The sequence below is a fragment of the Pecten maximus genome, chromosome 2, assembly GCF_902652985.1.
Source record: "Pecten maximus chromosome 2, xPecMax1.1, whole genome shotgun sequence".
Taxonomy (NCBI): Eukaryota; Metazoa; Mollusca; class Bivalvia; order Pectinida; family Pectinidae; genus Pecten; species Pecten maximus.
In genome coordinates, this window is record NC_047016.1 from 30,838,579 (window position 1) to 30,857,821 (window position 19,243).

Sequence of the window (19,243 nt, forward strand, 5' to 3'; positions counted from 1 at the left end):
ATTTCGTCGATATTGACCTATAACGGAGTGTGTATTTCTTCGATATTGACCTATAACGTGTGTGTATTTTGTCGATATTGACCTATAATGGAGTGTGTATTTCGTCGATATTGACCTATAACGGAGTGTGTATTTCGTCGATATTGACCTATAACGGAGTGTGTATTTTGTCGATATTGACCTATAACTGAGTGTGTATTTCGTCGATATTGACCTATAACAGAATGTGTATTAAGTTGATAGTGACCTATAACGGAGTGTGTATTAAGTTGATAGTGACCTATAACGGAATGTTTATTTTGTTGATATTGACCTATAACGGAGTGTGTATTTTGTCGATATTGACCTATAACTGAGTGTGTATTTCGTCGATATTGACCTATAACGGAATGTGTATTAAGTTGATAGTGACCTATAACGGAGTGTGTATTAAGTTGATATTGACCTATAACGGAGTGTATATTTAGTTGATAGTGACCTATAACGGAGTGTGTATTTTGTTGATAGTGACCTATAACGGAGTATGTATTAAGTTGATAGTGACCTATAACGGAGTGTGTATTTAGTTGATATTGACATACAATGGAGTGTGTATTTTGTTGACAGTGACCTATAACGGAGTGTGTATTAGTTGATATTGACCTATAACGGAGTGTGTATTTTGTTGACAGTGACCTATAACGGAGTGTGTATTAGTTGATATTGACCTATAACGGAGTGTGTATTTTGTTGACAGTGACCTATAACGGAGTGTGTATTTTGTTGACAGTGACCTATAACGGAGTGTGTATTAGTTGACAGTGACCTATAACCGAGTGTGTATTTCGTTGATATTGACCTATAACGGAGTGTGTATTAGTTGATATTGACCTATAACGGAGTGTGTATTTTGTTGACAGTGACCTATAACGGAGTGTGTATTTCGTTGATATTGACCTATAACAGAGTGTGTATTTCGTTGATAGTGACCTATAACGCAGTATGTATTTCGTTGATAGTGACCTATAACGGAGTGTGTATTTCGTTGATATTGACCTATAACAGTGTGTGTATTTCGTTGATAGTGACCTATAACGCAGTATGTATTTCGTTGACAGTGACCTATAACGGAGTGTGTATTTCGTTGATAGTGACCTATAACGGAGTGTTTATTTCGTTGATATTGACCTATAACAGAGTGTGCATTAAGTTGACAGTGATCACCACAGGCTGTTTTAGTATGGAGCAGCGCCATAGTAAAATTATGTAGTGCCATAGTAAAAAAAATCTGCGCCGCCGATCTTCGTATTTCAAACTCTGTTAACTCGTGGTGAGCCCCAGATACCGCGTAGTGTAGTGTTTTACTGACTGCACAGGTAAGAGCATGGGGCCAGTTAATTACCTGTTCACACGCCAGGACGACTTTTGACACTTCATTCAATGACCCTGACGTCCAATACCCCCAACGAATTAACCGATGTAATTATATCAATCGTACCAATATTAATTGATCAGGCCGCAGACGCGCGTTTGTGTTTTGACAGCGGTGGATATGTGTCGAATAAAGGATATATGGCTTCGACAATTAAAGTCAAACACACATATGACCCCGATTACTTTATAACACACCTGACATGGATGTTGCGTTTGTGAAGAAATAAGGAGTTTGCAAAACGAAAGTAATAATAACATGAACTGCAGAACCAAAAGACCGATGATGATAATTTCATTCCGTAATCATGAAGCGACAACTACAGCAGCAGTCTATTGAATCATTTTTCGAGAATTTGCTGAAATGACAGAAGGCTTAGCCCGTCTGTTCACTGACAAAGTCAAAACACAGATTGTCTTTTTTACCAACTGAATGCAGAAATATTCATGGCTAAAGTACGACGAAGATGAAGGTAAGTTATATAGGTGTCAAATAACTAAAATGTATTTTGTATAATATAAATCTCCCACATGTCATAATAAAATATTTATTTTTTAAATTATTTTTTAAATGTTATTGGCTAGTTTGTATTTGACTGATTTATATATTTAATATAAACAAACTTAATAGTTGATATTTAATAAAAATGTATTATTTCCAAATTTCACATTAGTGACTAATATATGCTGACTTTTGTTTAATCATAAAACCAGGAATTAAAATGAATTCTTTTTCAATATTTTCATTGATTAGGTCCAAGTATTTACCTAGAGTGAAAGTTTCATGTTTAAAGACTTTATTAATTTATTTCTATTAACTTTGAATGTTTCATTTGATTTGTAGGCATGTTTTGTAAACAGGACAGCAGACCTTTGGACACAGATCAGAAAAAGAAAGATCACCATCACCACATTGTTTGATCATGAGAACAATTAAGTGTGAAGTTGTGCTGTAAGAAAATGGACAATTTGTGTGTGAAAATGACTGACAATTGTGACATTGGAAATCATATTATATTTGTGCTGTGACATGACATATTGTTATTGTGTTTAGTGTGATATCATAGTGCTTATTATTTCAAGAAACTTGAGCTTTGGAAGCATATCATCACTATGTCTTATCACAATGTGTAAGTAACATTTAATTAGTAATCTGAAGGAGAGATAGAGAGAGACCATGAGTTTGAGAAAGTCCGAGTTGGTCAAGAGAATGAAGAACGAGCATAGTAATGTATTAATTTAATTTTAAGGATGAACAAATATGGATGAGTCAGAGATTGGTAAATGCTGTATTTTAACGAGGACTATTTTTCAAGCGTATTGATATTTTTCTGATGTTATGTGTGGAAAATCAGCACGAGAGACAATGTTTTCATACAGTTTTCATAGTGTATTCATGGTCATATGTTTGTTGTTTTCACTTGGTATGTTCATATCAGCAAACCACATTAGGAATGTAAATATATTGATATAAATGACTGTCGCTCATATTTGCCTGGTAGCATCATTATGGGTTGGGATTCAAAATTGTACAAATGATGGGTCTGACCACCAAGGGGCTTAAGGGGCGGGGCCGAATGTGGTCAATCCGGCTATATTGATATAAACGACTTCTTCTCTGAAACCGAACAATGGCTGTCGCTCATATTTGCCTGGTAGCACCACTATGGGGTGGGGATTCAAAATTGTACAAATGATGGGGCTGACCCCCCCAGGGGCCTAAGGGGCGGGGTCAAATGTGGTCAATTGGGCTATATTCATATAATTGACTTCTTCTCTGGAACCAAGCAATGGCTATCTCTCATATTTTACTGGTAGCATCACCTTGGGGTAGAAATTTGAAATTGTACAAATGACGGGGCCGACCTCCCTGGGGGCTGAGGGGCGGGGCCAAAAGGGGTCAATTTTTTAGGTCACCTGAGACAAAGTTTCAAGTGACCTATTTTAATCCCCTTTTGTCCGTCGTCCGTCGTCTGTCGTGCGTCATCCGTCGTCCGTCGTGCGTCCGTAAACAATTTACATTTTCGACTTCTTCTCCAAAACCCCTAAACCAAATTCAATGAAATTTGGCAGGAAGCTTCTATGACTAAAGGTCAACCAAAATTGTAAATTATATGGTCCCCACCCCCCAGGGGCCTGAGGGGCGGGGCTAAAAAGGGTCAAATTGACTAAAACTTCAAAAATCTTCTTCTCTACTCTCAGATATGGTGGAATCAAACACTCTTCATAGATGGAAGGGTCTTAAGGTGCTTTACCAAAATTGTAAATTTCATGACCCAGGGGTCTCACGTTTGCCCCTGGGGAGGGGGTAAACTTTACTATAGTTTATATAGGGAAATCACATTTTTGACTTTTATTTGTTTTATTTCTATTGGAATTCATTCTAATTTGGTTAACATTATCAGCATGGGATAACAGTTTGATGGCATGCACATGTTAGCCATGACTGACCCCCAGGGGCTGATGGGCGGGGCTAAAAAGGGCCAAATTGACTGAAATTTCAAAAATCTTCTTCTCAAGACCGAAATAAGGTAGAATCAAATACTCTTCGTAGTTGGAAGGGTCTTAAGGTGCTCTTCTAAAATTTATTAATTTAATGACCCGGGGGTCATAAATTTTGCCCCTGGGGAGGGGTTAAATTTTACTATAGTTTATATAGGGAAATTACATTTTTGACTGATTTGTTTGATTTCTATTGGAATTCATTCTAACTTGATTAACATTTTCAGCATGGGTTGAAAGTTTGATAATATGCATATGTTGGCCCCGACTGACCCCTGAGGGCTGATGGGCGGGGTCAAAAAGGGTAAATTAAATCAACTGAAATATTTCAAATCTCAGGTGACCGTTAAGGCCCATGGGCCTCTTGTTCAGAATTGATATAAACAACTTCTGCTCTGAAACTAAGCAATGAATATCGCTCATATTTGCCTGGTAGCATCCCTATGGGGTGGGGATTCAAAATTGTACAAATGGTGGGGCTGACCCCCCAGATGGGCCTGAGGGGTGGGGCCAAAATTGGTCAACTTCTTCTCTGAAACTGATCAATGGATATTACTCACATTTGTATGGTAGCATGGTTATGGGGTGGGGATTCAAAATTGTACAAATGTTGGGGTTGACTCAGGCCAAAAGGGGCTGAGGGGTGGGGCCAAAAGGGGTCAATTTGGCTAAATTTATTTAAACAACTTATTCTCTGAAACGTAGCAATGGTTTGACTGGTAGCATCCTATTGGGGTAGGGATTCAAAATTTTATAAAGGAAGGAACTTCCCCCCAGGGGGCAGAGGGCTGTGTCAAAGGGGTCAATTGGTCTAAACAAGTTCTTCTCTGAAACTAAGCAATGGATATCCCTCACATTTGTGTGGTAGCATCCCTATGAGGTCGCGCCAAACATCAATTTCATTTCATTGATTAGTGCACTTTTTGGCATTTTTAGTATTAAATAAAATCTATGTACATGTACCCATATAAAATGCTTATGATATATATTGACATAGCAATACCAGTGACAAGTATACTTAAGCATCATTCTTGTTTCATATCTCATGAAACCAGGTGAGCGATACAGGCCCTCTGGGCCTCTTGTTTCATTCCGTTATCATGAAGCGACAACTACAGCAGCAGTCTATTGAATCATTTTTCGAGAATTCGCCGAAACGACAGAAGGCTTAGCCCAATCTGTTCACCGACAAAGTCAAAACACAGATCGTCATTTTTTACCAACTGAATGAAGAAATATTCATGGCTAAAGTACGACGAAGATGAAGGTAAGTTATTTAGGTGTCAAATGGTTACTAAAATGTATTTTGTATAACATAAATCTCCCACATGTCATAATAAAATATTTATTTTTTAAATTATTTTTTAAATGTTATTGGCTAGTTTGTATTTGACTGATTTATATATTTAATATAAACAAACTTAATAATTGATATTTAATAAAAATGTATTATTTCCAAATTTCACATTAGTGACTTATATATACTGACTTTTGTTTAATCATAAAACCAGGAATTAAAATGAATTCTTTTTCAATATTTTCATTGATTAGGTCCAAGTAATTACCTAGAGTGAAAGTTTCATGTTTAAACATTTTATTAATTTATTTCTATTAACTTTGAATGTTTCATTTGATTTGTAGGCATGCTTTGTAAACAGGAGAGCAGACCTTTGGACACAGATCAGAAAAAGAAAGATCACCATCGCCACATTGTTTGATCCTGAGAACAATTAAGTGTGAAGTTGTGCTGTAAGAAAATGGACAATTTGTGTGTGAAAATGACTGACAATTGTGACATTGGAAATCATATTATATTAGTGCTGTGACATGACATATTGTTATTGTGTTTAGTGTGATATCATAGTGCTTATTATTTTAAGAAACTTGAGCTTTGGAAGCGTATCATCTCTATGTCTTGTCACAATGTGTAAGTAACATTTAATTAGTAATCTGAAAGAGAGATAGAGAGAGACCATGAGTTTGAGAAAGTCCGAGTTGGTCAAGAGAATGAAGAACGAGCATAGTAATGTATTAATTTAATTTTAAGGATGAACAAATATGGATGAGTCAGAGATTGGTAAATGCTGTATTTATTTTTCTTATATATTGAATGAATAAATTTATATTACCATGATTAAAATAGTTAATCATTATTTCTGAAAACAATTTCTAAGGGGAAATAACTACTGTACAATAAATAATCTCCCTAAAAATGAGGTTTCTTTTTATATATATATAGTGGGGAGAAAGTACTTGAAAAGTGAAAAAAATTTGAATAAACCAGTTGTTTGCTTGTTTACCAGGTAAGTAATTTTAAGTATGTTTTACTGGAGCAAACCTCAGTTATCCTGTAGAACATCAATTTCATTATTGTTTTCTGTAATTAGGAACAATTTTAAGATACAATTAAAGAAAAAGTAAATCTTGTGCTGTTCTGATATCCTCAGATCGTCTTGGTACTTGTTATACAATTATCTGGTCCAATAGTGAACAATTATGGAATCATCCGGATTACTTTTGATAATAATTTTCAAAAAACTTCAAAATTAATTGGTCTAGCAGAGACATTATTTTGAAACAATTATATATATACAATAATTGAACACTTCCTGTAGAAGTAAAGTATATGTTAAACGATTCATCACATACACGTTATATTCCTATTTTTGTTAGTTAAGTTAATTGAATTTCCAATATATTCTTTGCCATTGTGATAGGTAGTTTAGGATGCACAGATGCCAGATCTCCTGGGTGTAATAGCTGATTTCCTGTATCATATGATATCCTCACATTACCAGTTTTGTTTTTAAATGCTGTAACTTTACCGGGTATATGAAATTTTATGAGAGTGTGAATTGCCAGGAATTAGACGCTTTATACTACTCTCTGATTGGTCAATCTTGGTAAAAGTCGGCCAATTGCTAACATGATTCATGATAACCTTTTCTTTAACTCTGTTCAAACCTGCATCCTTTACTGTAGCTGTGCAATTTAATAGTAATAACAGCAGTCACATTGTTAGCTCACCTGGTCCAAAGGACCAAGGTGAGCTTATGCCATACCGTGGCGTCAGGCGTCCCTCGTCCATCTGTCCGTCCTTCCGTCCGTCAACACAATTGACTTCTTCTTCTGAACCTCTAATAAGAATTTAACCAAATTTGGTAGGAAGCATCCCTAGGTGGGTGGGATTCAAATTTATACATATGATGGGGCTGACCTCCCAGGGAGGAGTGGGGCCAAAAGGGGTCCATTTGGCAATATTGATACTAACAACTTCTTCTCTGGACCTATGTAATGTATGACATTGATATTTCAGTGGTAGCATTCCTAGGTGGCTGGGATTCAAATTTATACAAATGATGGGGCTGACTCTCAGGGGCCTTAGGGGCGGGGCCAATAGGGTCCATTTGACAATATTGATATTAACGACTTCTTCTCTGGACCTAAGCAATGTATGGCATTGATATTTCAGCAATAGCATCCCTAGGTGGCTGGAATTCAAATTTATACATATGATGGGACTAACTCCCAAGGAGCCCAAGGGGTGCCGCGGGGCCAAAAGAGGTCCATTTGGCAATATTGATATAAACGACTTCTTCTCTGGACCTAAGCAATTTATGACATTGATATTTAAGTGGTAGCATCCCTAGGTGGCTGGGATTCAAATTTATACAAATGAAAGGGCTGACCCCCCAGGGGCCTGAGGGGCGGGGCCTAAAGGGGTCCATTTGGCAATATTGATATTAACAACTTCTTTTCTGGACCTAATTATAAGCAATGCATGACATTGATATTTCAGTGGTAACATCCGTGGGTGGTTGGGATTCAAATTAATGTGAATGATGGGGCTGACCCCCCAGGGGCTTGAGTCGGGGGCCAAACGTGGTTCTTTTGGCAATATTGATATTAACAACTTCTTCTCTGGACCTAAGCAATGTTTGACATTGATATTTCAGTGGTAACATCCATAGGTGGCTGGAATTTGAATTTATACAAATGATGGGCTGATCCCCCCAGGGGCCTCAAGGCCGGGGCAAAAGGGATCAATTAGACTATATTGCTATAAAGAACTTATAGCATTTTTGAAACAATTAAGATCAAGAGATGAACACAGTCCTGATGTAAAAAATAGGCCCAGGGGTCTTTCCCCACCCCCAAGGGACTTAATAGGTTTCTTTAAACACAATCATGTTGAGTCTTGACTTAGTTTCTAGGTTATTTCTTTGAAGCAGTTGAGATCCCCACCCCATAATCATACTTACAGTCAAACTTGTAATAGCGGACACCCTTATATAGCGGACACCTGTCCATAACGGACACTTCCAGGAATCCCCAATGAAAATCACTATATAAATATCATGTATATAGCGGACACCTTCCTAATGCGGACAGCGGACACTTATTTTTGTCCGTAAAGTTGTTAAAAATTCTGTATAACGGACACGTGAAACCATAGCCATGTTGATATTTGTGTGTAAAACGTTTCTAAATAACAAGCAGAGCATTAATTACTCAGCTCCCCTGGCAGCAATGCTAACTTAGGAAGCCACTTCATCAGTCACTAATTGTCCTGTTACCCGTAAGTTGCTGTAACAATGGGCAGTAATTATAAGAGAGTGACTGATCGCCATCGGCAGAGGTGTTTGTTTACTCAACCCCACTGGTGACAGCTAAGCTTAGCCATTCAACCATAGCCTAGACAACAAGAATGGTCAGGGGGTAATTAAATCATTATCAATACCAACAAAAGAGGGACAAAGCAATAGTTATGTCTGTTATAATTGTTTTACTTACAAAATCAACCGTATGCAAATCTGACAGGGCAAGCACAAAATCAACCGTATGCAAATCTGACAGGGCAGGCACATGGTTGTCAGCCGCCATTTTCTCACAATCGGAACTCCTCGGAATATGACTACGTAACATATTAAGAACAGCTGAAGAGTTCCGAGTGTCTTTGTATACACTATACTAATTGACTGAACCAGAAAACGGTATTTATTAAATTAAATCCCTACTTGGATTTCAGAAAAAATGTCTCAAAATAAATGCTTAGGGATTATAATTATCAGAGGAAAATACACTTTCATTTATAAAGAGTTAATGTTGTAATAGAAAAGATATTTCAAACATATTTATTTTCCAAAATATTGAGGATTAATGAAAATTGTTTTACTATGATAAGAAATAACTTTATTTTTTTGACTCTGTTGAGTATTTGTCTGAATAGATATTCAGTATAGTATGATATTGTGAAGATTTGTTTTGAAACTATAGGCTTAATATAAATCATTAAAAATATCAACTTCAATTTTTGTGTCAGATGAATGATTGAAAATTAGTTAATTAAGCATTTATCTTTAATTATTTGTCTTTTATTCATTTGTTTAAGTGTTTAAATATAATAAATCTAGAGACATATAGTGTACTATAAACAGACTTTGGTTTGTTTCTTCGTTTATAAGGGACATAATTATATATAACTCGTTGAACCTCTATATAAAGGACACCTCTCTATAAAGGACACTTTTGTCTTGTCCCTTAGGTGCCCTTTATAGACAGGTTCGACTGTATACAATGTAGAATTGTTAGACATTAATAAATATAACATGAACATTATTTTTATGTTTGCTCAAATAAACCAGGTGAGCCATACAGGCCCTCTGGGCCTCTTGTATTTAAAACAATAAAACTGTGGAATATAGTGATTCATGTTACACATCCTGGCAAACCTTAAAGTAAAGGGAGACAGCATTTAGCATAAAGGTATATACTGGTGGTCAAGAGTCAATGTTTTACCAAGCTATCCTGTGTAACTATAGTCCTTCATCTCCCTCAAATAATCTTTAATGAAATATTTTCATTGTTTTTGCTCATGATGTCACAAGCTATCAATTGTTAAAGAAAATTGATCACATATACAGGGAAGGTTCCATGTTCATCACTGACGAATAATTAGTACTTTCCAAAGGTATTTTCATTTTCTGAATGTGCATTACATCACTACCCACAATGCACTTGTTCTTTGGAATTTCGGTACCTCCAAAGAGATAGGAGTCATGAGGATACAGATGTTTTAATTCGCCATAAAATGGGAAAGGGGACCGGGGGGTGGGGTGGGTGGGGAGGGTGTTGTGTTTGGGGGGGGGGGGGTGTTTTTTTTTTGGGGGGGGGGGGAGGCATATAGTGCTACCCATGTCTATGTCCATGTTTATGTAATCCTCACCACACTGTGTCTGGAGGTGTCGTGTTCCAATCTTTTGTGAGATTTTATTTGGCATCAGCAATCAATAATTTCAGCCCCTTTACTTGTTGGACGCAAGGTATTTATGTATGAAAGATTTTGCTTGGATGAGATTGGTGGTCATGGTTTTGATATGAAACTGGAAATAGAATTTGAAACATACTTGTGAGAGATGGTAAAATTCAGCCATGTAATGTTGTATAAATGATCTTAATCTGATCTGGCTTTGGGAGAAGGCGGGTCCTCATGATCATTTCAGAAAAAAATAGAATGAGTGTTAATTATGGTAAATGTGGTACTATAACTTCATATTCAAGATTCAAGTTTGGTTGCCACAGAGCAGAAAGGTTTCGCAAAACTGCACTAGCTGCCTGCTGTCTGCTGTCTGAGCTCTATTTTCAGAGTTAATTTTGAAATTTTTTGTAAGCCATGATGGTAGTTGTACTGTCTCCCAGAGATGTCTTTATTTAATTTGGTATTACAAACCTGCTGTATAATGCCAAAAATTTGGTTGGGTGTTAAAACATCGTTTAACTGATTTATTGCTGATATAAACCTCTGTCAGCCTTGTTGTTGAAGCTTTAAACCTTGAAAACATCCTGATTTCTGTGGCAGTGACTTGGAGAAGGTGTATAATATTGTCCTGTATGTGTCCTATATATCAGTCAATATGTCTGTATTGCATTCAAAATCTGTTTAAAAAAAAGTAGAATTGGATAAAGTTTTCCGAAATGTTTGTCCTCAGAAGTAACAGCTGTTTTTATTGTTATCCTTGACATTTGGTCTAATTTCCCTTCTGAGAAAAAGACGGAATGACTTACTGTTGAATTAATTTCCTAGAATTCCAATGGTGCAGCTTTTACTAAGGTGTAAGTTTCTGTTTGAAAATGACATTGATACACATTTTAGTAATCAAAATTCAAATGTGTTACACTTTGATGATGTTACCCTAATTATCTGATATGCATATATCAAGGAAATACATGCATATTCATTTTTGCTTAATGAATATTCATAATCCTGATATCCCTGTGTCATGTTACACAGGAATAGCTACTGTTGTGTTAGATCTTGAGTAAGCTCTTCATAGTCTACTGAACAGGTAACAGACTGCTGTCAATATTTTCATAATATCGGTTTTGATCTCTAATTTGGTATATTTCTAATTTGTTTTTCCATGAATAAAAAATTCTTCTTGTATGAACTGTTGATATGGAAGAACAGCTGTGACACAGGATTGAGTTTTTATAGCACACTACAGAATTACTTAACTCAAAATAAGACCAATATATATATGAGTATGTTAAATTGGTAAATTGTGCTGTAAAAAATGGCATGTGTATATACATAGTTTGTATTTGTAAACATAGAAATGTGTTTTGACTTTTATTACCTGTTACATTCTATAAATCATCTACCAGGCACATATATAAACACATGACAATGGATTTGATTTTAATTGTTTAGTAATTAGTGCAGCTTTAAAATGATTTCATATCATTTGAATGACATTTTTCTATCAAAGGATGTATCCTCTTTTGAAAAAAGTAGTCCAATAATGTTATAACTTTGGCCGTACATGTCTAGATATGTATATATATGTACCCATAATGAAGATGCTAGTGTTGCCAGCCTACACACTAGCTACCATCACAAAAATGCATCAATTTGCACCTACAGTTTAAAAACTAATTAACACCAAACAGTGGGGACAAAAATGACAACATGCAGTGTCCTAATAATGATTGTTTTGAAAACCTTAAGCTATAATCCCACCAGATAGTGATCATGACCTGTCATGTTGACCTTGAAAATAGGTAAATTGCATATGTGTACAACAGTTCAAAATTCCGCAAAGACATTTTGACATTGACGAATCTGTTGTGAGGGCTTAATGGCTACATCTGTGAGGACATGCAGGTAAAAACATTTTATGTGGTTGTATTGGTAAAGGTTACTGTTACTGAACATAGAAGTTTACAGTCACTGTACGACATGTAATTGCAATCTCTAAGCTGTTATACATGATACATTTTGGTGACAGTTTTCAGGTTTTTTTACACTGGACATACCTTCAACTTGTCTTGAACAATTAGGCTTGAATACCTGTGTTAATGGTCAAGGTTAACCTTCAACTTGTCTTGAACAATTAGGCTTGAATACCTGTGTTAATGGTCAAGGTTAATAAAAATGCCCTTTTGCCAAAACTAACTATTATGTTTAAAAAAAAACCTGTAGTGGTTAATTATTAAGGCACTGATACACATGTGCCCTATAGTAATGACTCTGTCTTTCTGTCTATGTGTCCACAAATTTTGTTCCAGGCAGATCACAGTATTTATTGACCGTTTTTATATAACCGAGTTTTCTGTCAAAACCAGTCAATATTTGGATTCTCATTACAAAGACTATATTTATAAAGGTTTACCAATAAAAAGTTGTGTTGTACTGTACCACAACTTGGTTTCTGTGACCTATATTTGAGTCATTATCATATTTTCCTCATGCATTGCTGTATTTCTGCTTCATTTGTTAGAGGAAGATTTTAAGTTAAAAATAACAGATTCAAGGTCTGGTTGATTGTTACATATAAATTTTTCGTTTCATTTTCCAGGAGATTTTTCGGTTGGCATGACGTCTACCCAGCCAAGAAATTCTTCAGAATGGCAGCTTTACAGAGTTCTTCAAAGAGCAAACCTCCTTCCCTACTATGACACATTTATAGGTCAAGGTATGTACTATGGTTGAAGGGCATGTAGCAAAGTATGCAAGATGTATTATGGATTTGGAAGTTTACAGATTCAAAATCATTCTGCCATGGCAATATTTATAAGTCTATTTCAAAATTTGTATTATCAAAAAACAAAATTAATTAGGCCTAATAGATTTTAATGAAAGACACCAAATATCATTTCATTTCTGATATCAGAGATGGTCATTAGGATGGAGCAAAGCAAAAAAAAAAAGATCAATCCTGGAAAATTTTCACAACTTAATCAAATTCCAGTTCTGCTGAAAACAAAAGGGATTTCATAGGAATGTTTCTGGTGGGCCCGATGTTGTTTTGAAATGTATGGTTTATCCTTCTATTTGAGTGACACAGACCTATCAATCCAGTACCATGCGTTGTACTTACAGCTCCCTGGGACAGATATATGTGTGACAGCTACCCCTGACGGGGTGTGGGGTGTTCAATAAGGGTATATATGTTTAGTATGTTGTTACAACTTCTGAGGGTGTTGTCATGAGGACAAGTTATAATAATCAGTTGTACTTTAGGAGGACATATATACCTGTTGACTGGAGTAGTATAACTGTTGGCTGTTCACCTGCCTGAGCTTTCAGTTCAATCAATCTTGATACTGGTGCCATAAGTCTGTAGGCATCCACGCTATCATCATATTTTTTTGTCATTATTAAAAGATGTCCTCTTTTTTTGTCCCCATGGTTGAGTTATTGGCTAATTTTTCATAGCGTCAAAATTGTCTAGCAAGGTACAAATAAACATGCCCGAGTTGCTAAATATAACCTTGCTATTGCTTTTTTTACCATAAACTTTCTCATTTTCAAACATCAAAAAAAACTCATGTGAAATTGACAACAAAAACCCAGAGAAAGGAATTTAAGAGAAACACATAATTCAGGTTAACCTGTTGAATCATAAAAGGTCAGTGATATGTCTTCCTACAAATAAACAAATGGAAATAAATAAAAGTACATCTGACCCTTAGTTCACATAAAGTACATTTGTTTAGTGTTTTACAATGATGTATTCCTATCTATTTTTTTTTTAAATCCAAAGTTGAATTCAACAATTATGCATGAGACTTGATCACATAAATTTAAGACAGGAGAGATTCCAAACAATGATTTGTTTTTGTAAATGAATGATGAATTCTGTTTATTGATATGTTAACTGCAATAAAATGTCACCAATATAAATATTTCTAGTTTGAATCTATGGATCACTTTCTGTCTTTTATATAATTTGTAAAATAGATAATTACAGTTGTGAATCACTTAAAATATCTTATGGAAAATGAGTTAATTTCAATTAAACAATGTCAGGACATGAGTCATAAAATTGTCCTCCTTCGTCATTTGTGTTGCTGTGTTATACTGTCACAGAAAATTAGTGCTAACAGATTTGTGTGCACACATGTACATGGTGGGGGGCCTACTCATTTATGATATGGTTCCCACAGATATGAAAAGTCCCTAAATTTCCACACTTGCCTAAAAAGTCTTAGAATTCATTGTCATGCCTTGAAAGTATTGGAAAATGCCATAAATACCTTGAAAAGTTCTTAAATTCATGTCTATGATGTTGAAATAAATTAAAATAAACATTTCGCATTTTTCTAAAATTTTCACATAAACAAGTTTTTTTTAGAGTGTCAGTGTTCTAGTCTTTGTTGAGATTGTTATATACAACCAATTTAATCAATTTCTGATTTTATGGTTACAACATTATAATGGGACATACGACTTGGACTCAAGACTTCAGTTTGTATTGTGTAATTAGGTAACAGTCATTATTTCACCAAATGTTGATCAGTGCCGATGAAAAGTCTTGGAAAAATGTTGAATTTAATGACAGAAACTCCTGGAAAAGTCTTTGAATTGATGACTCAAAGTCTGAACCATGCATGATGTTACCTCTGTGAATCAAATGAATCAGGAAAACCCTTCTAACACCTTTCATGATTAGTATCAATTAAAATACATAATATTTGTAGGTACTTTGATGAAAACTGCCACATGTAAATAATTTTGATGTTATTTGGCAAGTAGCATGTGGCATGGATGCAGGGTTATTAATTTTATTCAAATTATTGACTTTGATCAACATTCAAGGTCACAAAGATTTCGGTGCGATATTGATACGTTTGCCTGTTTTCAGGTGGAGATGACGTCCAACAGTTATGTGAAGCTGGGGAGGATGAATTTCTTGAGATCATGGCATTAGTTGGCATGGCAAGTAAACCCCTCCATGTTCGCCGTTTACAGAAAGCTTTACAGGAATGGGTTTCTAACCCAGGTAGGTAAAACATCCAGAAGATGGAGATTGATTAAATTTATGTGTCATAAAGTGAATTCTAAAGAAAAAAATTCTATGAAGTATAATGATTACTTTTAGTTTTTAGGTCACCTGAGACGCAGTCTCAAGTGACCTATTCTAATCGCCTTTTGTCCGTCGTCGTGCGTCGTGCGTCGTGCGTCCGTAAACTTTTTACATTTTCGACTTCTTCTCCAAAACCACTTAACAAAATTCAATGAAATTTGGCAGAAAGTTTCTATGGCTGAAGGTCAACCAAAATCGTGAATTATATGGTCCCCACCCCCCAGGGGCCTGAGGGGTGGGGCCAAAAAGGGTCAAATTGACTAAAACTTCAAAAATCTTCTTCTCTACTCTCAGATATGCTGGAGTCAAACACTCTTTATAGATAGAAGGGTCTTGTGGTGCTTTACCCAAATTGTGAATTGCATGACCCTGGGGTCTCACATTTGCCCCTGGGGAGGGGGTAAACTTTACTATAGTTTATATAGGGAAATCACATTTTTGACTATTATTTGTTGGATTTGTATTGGAATTCTTTGTAACTTGTATCAAATTATCAGCATGGGATGACACTTTGATGGTATGTACATGTTGGCCCTAATTGACCCCCAGGGGCTGGTGGGCGGGGCCAAAAAGGGTCAAATTGACTAAAATTTCAAAAATCTTCTTCTCTACTCTCAGATATGGTAGAATCAAATACTCTTCATAGATGGAAGGGTCTTAAGGTGCTTTACCAAAATTGTGAATTTCATGACCCTGGGGTTTCACGTTTGCCCCTGGGGAGGGGGTAAACTTTACTATAGTTTATATAGGGAACTCACATTTTTGACTATTATTTGTTGGATTTGTATTGGAATTCATTCTAACTTGTATCAAATTATCAGCATGGGATGACACTTTGATGGTATGTATATGTTGGCCCTAATTGACCCCCAGGGGCTGGTGGGCGGGGCCAAAAAGGGTCAAATTGACTAAAATTTCAAAAATCTTCTTCTCTACTCTCAGATATGGTAGAATCAAATACTTTTCATAGATGGAAAAGTCTTAAGGTGCTTTAACAAAATTGTGAATTTCATGACCCTGGGGTCTCACGTTTGCCCCTGGGGAGGGGGTAAACTTTACTATAGTTTATATAGGGAAATCACATTTTTGACTATTATTTGTTAGATTTGTATTGGAATTCATTCTAACTTGGTTCAAATAATCAGCATGGGATGACAGTTTGATGGTAGGTACATGTTGGCCCTAGTTGACCCCCAGGGGCTGGTGGGCGGGGCCAAAAAGGGTCAAATTGACTGAAATTTCAAAAATCTTCTTGTCTACTATATGTTAGAATCAAATACTCTTCATAGACTGACCCCATTAGGTCTGATGGGTGGGGCCAAAAAGGGTCAATTTAGTTGGCCGAAATATTTCAAATCTCAGGTGACCGTTAAGGCCCTTTGGGCCTCTTGTTTCTGTAATGCTTTGTTTTTGTGCATACTAAAGCAGAAGGGTAATTTGTTCATTGTTAAACTTGTGTCTATATAGAGAAGTGTCAACATTTGTATTCACTCTTGTTTCAGATTCTGGATCTAGCAGTGTATTTACCATCAAGTTTTATTTTCTATTCTGCAGCTGCATTCCAAAATCCTATGGCTGTATCAGTCAATCCGCTGTTAGGAACATCTAACGCTGCTGTTAATGTAACAATGGGAGGGGTTATGACACCTGTCCGGGATCCACAGCCACAACAGTCCATCATCTACACGTCCCAGCATTCCTCGCCTGTCAGTGCCGCGGTTTGGACACCCCAGCTCCAGCCCGCACAGCAGCAGTCAGCTCCCCCATCACAGCCTGTACAGCCACCCCCACTGACTCCCAGTCCCCAGCACCAGGTCACTGTGGTCACTCCCGTCAAACCACAGCCCCCACCCCAATCTTCACCAGTCCCGACCCCAATCAGCATCAGTCCTGGTCCTAACCAGACCCCCACCAGCTCATCTGGGGGTTCGGTACAGGGCGACTTTAAGGTGGAGGTAAGCACGTGAGTCTGTGAGGTAGAGTGTCCCATCACTTTTTCTACTGTATACATGTCTTCAGTACGTAGTTATTTTCTTGTTAAGATAGAGTATCCCACCACTTTTCTACTGTATACATGTCTTCATAGATATTTATATAAACAAATTATAGTACATCATGACCATTATCATAATAAATAAGCAAGGGAGGTCTTTGGATTGAATCAGTGAAGCGGAACTATTTTACTTTTCTCGAAAGGAAGCCCATATTGAATTCATTTCCTTAAATATATTTCACTTTTTATCTCGCCAGGATAAAGTCCTGGACAGTTACTGCTATATCCCCATTGTTTGTGTCGCCAGAGTCCGTAGACCACTAGGTTAAAGTTTTTATAAAACAATGTTGTGTCAATACTTATGGGGATACAACTTAGGTATTTCACATGTATCCGTGTGACAAGACTTTCCGGTGGCACTACATTAGCAGACCTTGATTGTGACCTTTGACCTACTTTTAAAAAAACAAATTCTTAATTTCAACCCACTCTGGGAGCTATATAGTCTTCTGACAAAGCTTCTCAAAGCTACAGAAAGTTTTAAAAATGATAATTATTCTTTAGACCATAAGAAAAAAAAACTAGAATTATTTTTTCAGAAGTACAGCATACGGCACTGCAACTCTTTGTCTACCACACTCAAGCTATTTTACACCCCACAGGAGTCAGATGTATTAAAATCTCTGAACAGCTTCTCTTCAATAACCAAGAGGTGCATGGTCATGCTATTGGTCCAGTTCCATGCTCTTTGTTCAAATGAATGACCTTGACTTGCTTTTAAGTCACAGGGGTCAATTGTATCAGAATTTTTCCATAACATATACTGAATAATCAAGATGCCTTTGGTCATGAATGCTGAATGAAAGTTTAAATGGCCCTGACCTACTGTCAAGGTGTCAAGGGTCAAACATATTCAAATATGAAACCAACTTATTCTGAATAACCAAGAAACCCAGGGTCTTTATGAATGGGAAATAGCATGATAGGTTGTAGGCAAGGGCTATTATGTTTACTTGGTGTTCAAATTTGATCTTGACCTACATTCAAGGTCACAAAGGCAAACAACATGAAATTGGGCCAGTAGCATGCTAGTATGAAAGGCTTTCAAATTTGTTCAAGCAAATGACCTTCACCTACTTTGAAGTTCATAGGATTGAGGAGTCAAATCTGTATACACCTACTTCAAGAGACCTTAATACTGTAATACTCAAATTTTAGCTCAATGATGAATTGTCACAATTTTATTTGCTATATGCTTGTATGCATGTAGAAGCTTCAATTAATGCAGTTATGTTTAAATGCAGTGCTTTCCCCCAAAAATGTGTGAAATTAATGAATTCAACTGCTAAGATATGTACATTTACAGTATAGATATTGAGCCAGTAGCATGTTGTAGCATGCTTAATTTGGGGCTGTCAAGGTAACTTTGCGATCATTACCTGACTATGTCAAATGTACTGTAATGTTATACATATTAATCAGAAATGAATAAATCAAGTAGTCCACGGTAATGATATTAGATATGTTTCATGCTGGAAAGAATGGGTATTCATTAGGATCCACATCAGTGACCAAATTCAGATTGAAGGTTATGAATTGAGCTGTTCAACAAATTATCAGGGCTTTTGTTACCAAGAAAAGTTTTGGCCAGAACCGAAAATACTTGAAAAGTTCAACAGAATCTGCATTATCATATTTTAAAGTAGGGAATTTTGACTATGAAACTTCAAAAATTACTATGTTAGATTGTTTGTGACTGTTTTGCAGACTTTTCCCATGACGACCACCTCGGAGGGAGCGCCGGAAATATCTGCCTCTACATCTCCTGTGCCAACCCCTGTCCTAGTGGAAAGTCAGATCAATTCAATAGCAGAAGCTGCAGCCAAACTAGCCCAGGAACTACCTATGTTTGAAACCAAAAGACTCAATATGAAAAAGTTAATCAACCGAGAAATCATGGTAGGCCAGA

General features: G+C 36.3%; 1 protein-coding gene across 9 annotated transcripts in view; it reads left to right on the forward strand.

The window, feature by feature from the left end:
• Positions 1-19,243, forward strand: part of LOC117321768 (NGFI-A-binding protein homolog) — a 63,299-nt gene that overhangs the window by 14,780 nt on the left and 29,276 nt on the right. For all 9 annotated transcript variants that reach the window (XM_033876288.1, XM_033876289.1, XM_033876295.1 and 6 more), the window contains exons 2-5: positions 12,771-12,887; positions 15,060-15,197; positions 16,836-17,236; positions 19,042-19,233. In XM_033876288.1, coding sequence (XP_033732179.1) covers positions 12,788-12,887; positions 15,060-15,197; positions 16,836-17,236; positions 19,042-19,233 — 831 coding nt within the window. In that variant the 5' untranslated portion in view covers positions 12,771-12,787. The remainder of the gene's footprint in view (positions 1-12,770; positions 12,888-15,059; positions 15,198-16,835; positions 17,237-19,041; positions 19,234-19,243) is intronic.